This window comes from Plasmodium reichenowi, chromosome 11 (assembly GCF_001601855.1).
Source record: "Plasmodium reichenowi strain SY57 chromosome 11, whole genome shotgun sequence".
Classification (NCBI taxonomy): Eukaryota; Apicomplexa; class Aconoidasida; order Haemosporida; family Plasmodiidae; genus Plasmodium; species Plasmodium reichenowi.
Window position 1 is genome coordinate 921,878 of NC_033656.1, and position 6,056 is coordinate 927,933.

Sequence of the window (6,056 nt, forward strand, 5' to 3'; positions counted from 1 at the left end):
TTAAAAAAAAAAAAAAAAAAAAAAAAAAAAAAATGTATTATATGTATGTATAATATATTCATTTTTTTTTGTTTGTATGGTATTATGAAATAATACAATATGATCAATTTTATGATAAACTTATGAGGACGAGCCTTTTGATTACTTTTCTATTTCTATCCTTAAAAATAAAATAAGGAAAAAAGGATAAAGAAAAAAAAAATAACAACTTGTTTAAGCACATAGTAAAAATAAGAAAAATTTATATATATATATATATATATATATATATATTATGTATATATTTATTATTTTATTTTTTTTGTAAATATTGTAAAAATTTTTCTTTTTTTATGTATTATATATTTATATAAAAAAAGAATATTTATATATATATGATGGATAATAAAACTGAGGAAAATATATTTGAAAATATGACAAGAGAAGAAAAAGAAGTTTTATTAGAAGCTAACACAAAAAGAGAATGGGAATCATATGGTCAGTGGTTAAAAAGAAAGGAGTTTTTATTAAAGATGTTAAATTATTACAAAGAACATAATTTACAAATAGATGTAGAGAAATTTTGTAAAATGGGACATATGTATTACAATGTAAAATATTTAAGTTGTTCATATAATTCTGAGGTACTTGAAGAAATGAAAAAATATGAGGAAAGTTAAAAATGGAAAAAAATAAAACAAAATAAAACAAAATAAAGCAAAATAAAACAAAATAAAGCAAAATAAAACAAAATAAAACAAAATAAAACACGTATGTTTATATATATATATATATATATATATATATATATATATATATTAACGTTTACATTTTTATATATTTGATATATATGACCTCTTTAATTTTGTGCATTTGTATATATACTTTTATTGTAAATATAAATATTCATATTATATTAATTTATTCATATATATATATATATATATATATATATATATATATTTATATTTTTATATGTTTTGTAAATTTATAAAATTTTAAATTATAAACGTTTCAAGTCTTATAAAAAAAATTTATAAGCATTTCACATAATAATTAAACCAATAAATAAATAAATAAATAAATAAATAAATATATATATATATATATATATTTGTACTTATGTCATCATTAAAGCATTTTAAGATGAAGAAAAAAAAATAATAAAAAATATACAAGCATACACACAGCAACATATATATATATATATATATATATATATATATATATATATTGATTAAGTGCTTTGGTTTGAGTTAAATTCCTTTATTTGGTTAAATTTCCTAGAGTTTACATCCAAGAGCTTATTAAATTTGTCTATCAATTCTTGAATGGTATAGACATGTTGATTATTTTGATCATCTCTATCTCTTAAAGTTACAGTGTTAGTTGTTAATTCCTTTTCACCAACAACTAGAATATAATTAAATTGTTTTAATTGCGCTTCTCTTATCTTTTTGTTTAATGTATTGACCGAGGTATCTACATCTACATCAAACATATTATTATGCAATGTTTCATATACATAATTAGCATAATCATTATATTTATCACTAATCGGTAAGACAATAGCTTGTCTTGGTGATAACCAGAAAGGTAATTTTCCAGCTGTATGTTCAATTAGTATAGCGACAAATCTTTCAACAGAACCTAAAATAGCTCTATGTATTATGATAGGTCTTTCGAATCCTTTTTTTAATAATGCTTCTTCATTTATATTAGGCTTTAAAGAATTATTATCATGTATATTATTATGTTCTTTGTCTTCATTATGATTTTGTGGATCTTTAAATTCTTTCTTTTCATTGTTATGAAGATCATCATGATTAAGACAATTATTGTTATGTATATTATCATCATTGTCATGATTTTTTTCATTTTTTTCGTTATTATTAACATATTCTTTATTTTTATATTGTAGATTAAATCGAACAGGTAATTGAAAGTCTAGTTGTATAGTTCCACATTGATGTGTTCTATTTAAACTATCCTTTACTAGTATATCGATTTTGGGTCCATAAAAAGCTCCATCTCCTTCATTTATTTTCCACTGAATATTTGCTGCATCTAGAGCATCTTTTAAATGTTGTTCTGCGAGATTCCAAGTAGATATTTGTCCTATAAATTTCTTAGGTCGTGTTGAAAGGAATAATTCATATTTGAATCCAAATAAATTATAAACATAAAAGAGAAAATTTAATGTATTTAGAACTTCTTGTTTTATATGTTCCATTGAACAAAATATATGAGAATCATCTTGTTGAAATCTTCTTACACGTGTTAATCCACTCAAACTTCCTGATATTTCATTTCTATGTAAAACTCCAAAATCTGCCAGACGTACAGGTAATGATCTATAAGAGACATTTAATTGTTTAAACATTAAACAATGACCTGGACAATTCATAGGTTTCATTCCCCATTCTTTATTCTCAACATTAAACAAAAACATACAATCCTTATAATTCTGATAATGTCCTGATGTTTTCCATAAATCACAACTAAATACGTTTGGAGATATAACTTCTTCATACTTTCTTATACGATATTCTTTTCTTATAAATTCTATTAATTTGTTATATATTTTTGAACCATGTGGTAACCAAAAACAGGAACCTGGTGATGTTTCTTTTTCAAAAAAAAATAAATTCAATATTTTCCCAACATTACGATGATCTCTTTTTTTAGCTTCTTCTAAAAATTTTAAATATTCTACTAATTCACTTTTTTTTTGAAAACTTATACCATAAACTCTTTGTAAACTATCATTTTCTTTTTGTCCTAACCAATAAGCTGACGAATTTTTCAATACTTTAAATGTCTTTACCTTTCCTGTATTCTTTATATGTGGACCTAAACATAAGTCTATAAAATTCCCACATTTATAAACCGACGTCTTTTTATTATCTGGAATCTTTGATCTTATAAGTTCTAATTTAAAAGGGTTATATTCAAATAATTCTAATGCTTCTTCTTTTGTACATATAACCTTTTCAAATGGAACATTTTCTTTAACTAACTTATTAAATTCATCTTCAATTCTTTTATAATCTTCATTATTAATAGAAAAATTATTTAAAAAAATATCATAATAAAATCCTTCTTTTAAAGCTGGACCAATGGTTAAAAATCCTCCGAACAATTTTTCTAAACTACTACCTAAAATATGAGCAGAAGAATGCCAGAAAATTTTTTGTCCTTCTTCTGATTGAATATTAATAAATTCTAGTTTGCAGTTCCCAAGAAGAGGAACGTTTAGATCCCACAAAATACTTTTCATTGTATGGCTATAACTATTATTATTATTGTAATTATTGTAATTATTGTAATTATTATGACCATCATCGCTATTATTTTCATTATTATTATTATTATTTTCATTATTATTATTTTCATTTTCATTATTATTATTTTCATTTTTATCCTCTTTACTGTTCTCCTCAAGCGCATCGTTGGTTTGTTCATTATGGTCATCCCCCTCTTCTATGTCACATAATTCCACGTCCACCTTTTCTAAATACGTTACCTTACATACTATAGAATCTTCAGCCAATCTTTTGGATATGGAAAGAGCTATGTCAAAAGGTGTGGTCACATAACTTTCTCCTGATTTAATAGAACCATCTAATAATTCGATAGTTATAGGTTTCCTTAATTGTTCAAAATTTTCCTCTAATTCTTGTTTACGTTTTTCTTTTATTTCATTAAACTTTTCTAATCTCTTCTTTATAAATTGAGGATTTTCTCCTACCACAAGTTTCTTTTTCATAACCTCTACATCGTTTGTATTAGAATTATTATTAATACATGAAGAAAACATTTTTGTATTATATATATAATTATTTTTACTAATAAATAATTTTAAAAAAAGATGTTTTTTGGTTTTTATGTTCTTATGATTTTCCACAATATTATCTCTTTTATTAATCCAATTATTTCTCTTATGTAATATTAATGTATTCCCTTGTTCGTCAAAAAGTTTTTTCTTAGAATTATTTATATAAAAAAAAGAGGCTTCTTTATTATCCTTCTTCTTAATCTTAATTTTATTCTTATTATTATAAATATTATTGTATAATTTATGATATAAATGAGGCTCTTGTTTTTTGGTTATTATATTTAAAACTATTTTATTATTCTTTTTTTTTAAAGACTTTAAAATAGCATTATATTTACATATCTTGCTTAGAAGAAAAAAAATAACCATAATTATTTTTTTCATTCACAATTTAACGATATTAAAAATTAAAAAAAAAAAAAAAAAAAAAATATATATATATATATATATATATATATAAAATATTATATATATATTATTTGTATATTTTTATCAAGGGCTATAAAATTATTTTTTTTTAAATTATTATCATATATAATTAATAAATAAATAAATAAATATATAATATATATAATATATATATATATATATATATATATATATATATATATATATATTTATAATATGTTGATAAAATGGTTTGAATTTTCTTTTTTTTTTTTTTTATAATAAAATAATAGAATATAATTTTCTTTTTAATAACATTTTTGTGCAACATGTAATTTTATAATAAAATATGTTCGACAAAATGAACATAAACATATATAATAAAATATATTTATATATATTTTAAGGATAGTTCCACATAATATATATATTAATAATGTATATAAAATATAAATATATATATATAATACATATTGATAAAATTGCTTTTTTTTTTTATTCATAATAAATAAAATATCCATATAATTTTAACATGAATATATATTTTATATATTATAATTATATTTTAATATTATTAAAAGTTCTTATCATTATTAATTGTAGAATAATTTCTTAGGTGTATAATATATTAATTTTATTTATTTTATTTTATAACATTGTTTATTTTTTTCTTTCACATAGATAACACGTTATTATAATAAAAATTTTATATGTATATATAATATATATATATATATATATATATATATATATATATATATATATATATATATATATATAATATATTTATAAATTAAAAACTAATAATGTTGATGTTGTCATAAAAACATTATAAGTCTTAAAATATTATACATTATATTTTATATAATATTTTTATTTATTTATTTATTTATTTATTTATATATTTATTTATTTATTATTGTTTTTTTTTTTTTTAAACTAACTATTTTACATTTAGGCAAATATAATTTCACCTACAAAAAAAAAAAAAAAAAAATTCAATGTTCTTAATAAACGTACACTCTTATTTTTTATTTTTTTTTATATTTAATTTATTATACATATATTATTAAAAGTATTTATTATTTATATTTAAGAGAAAAAAGAAACAAACAAAATAAATTATATATAGTTTTATATATATTATATATAATAAAACAATCTCACATTATTTTTATAGATGGATAAAAAAAAATAAATATAAAATAATAATAAATAAATATTAATAATATATTATAAAAATATATATATAATATATTATTCATTAGTATAAAAAAAAGTAAAATTAAAACAACAACGTAATAAGAAAAAAAAAAAAAAAAAATAGTAATATAATTAATATAATTTTATAATTATATATGTAAATATATAATATAATTATGTTTTTTTATTACATGATATTATAAATAGTTGAGTTGTATTATTTAAAAAAAATAATAATATAATAATAATAAATTAAAAAAAAACAATGTTAATGAAATTTATACACGTTAGAATATTTCCTTGAATGTTGCATGCTGTATTTTAATTAAAAAGTATAATTAAATATTTAAATAATATATATATATAATATATATACATATATATATATATATATATAATATATATACATATATATTATATATAATTTATATATATATAAAATATATATATAATATATACATAGATTTCTTATATAAATTAAAAATTATAATAACATATTATATAACATTGATTTAAAAGTAAGGGATAGAAAATAATAACATTTAATATAGAGCAATTTAAAAACAAGAAAAAAAAAAAAAAAAAAAAAAATCTTCATTATATAATTTATAATATTTAAATATTTTATATCAAAAACATTAATAATTGA

The 6,056-nt window shown here is 18.2% G+C and overlaps 2 protein-coding genes across 2 annotated transcripts; one reads left to right on the plus strand and one right to left on the minus strand.

Moving 5' to 3' along the window:
* Positions 1-377: 377 nt before the first annotated feature.
* Positions 378-659, plus strand: PRSY57_1124400 (hypothetical protein; the record flags this gene model as incomplete). Its single annotated transcript, XM_012908208.2, has 1 exon — positions 378-659. One exon carries the CDS (start codon positions 378-380, stop codon positions 657-659), a length of 282 nt encoding a protein of 93 aa, XP_012763662.1.
* Positions 660-1,216: 557 nt separating this feature from the next.
* PRSY57_1124500 (threonine--tRNA ligase, putative) lies at positions 1,217-4,201 on the minus strand (the record flags this gene model as incomplete). Its single annotated transcript, XM_012908209.2, has 1 exon — positions 1,217-4,201. One exon carries the CDS (start codon positions 4,199-4,201, stop codon positions 1,217-1,219), a length of 2,985 nt encoding a protein of 994 aa, XP_012763663.2.
* Positions 4,202-6,056: the final 1,855 nt, after the last annotated feature.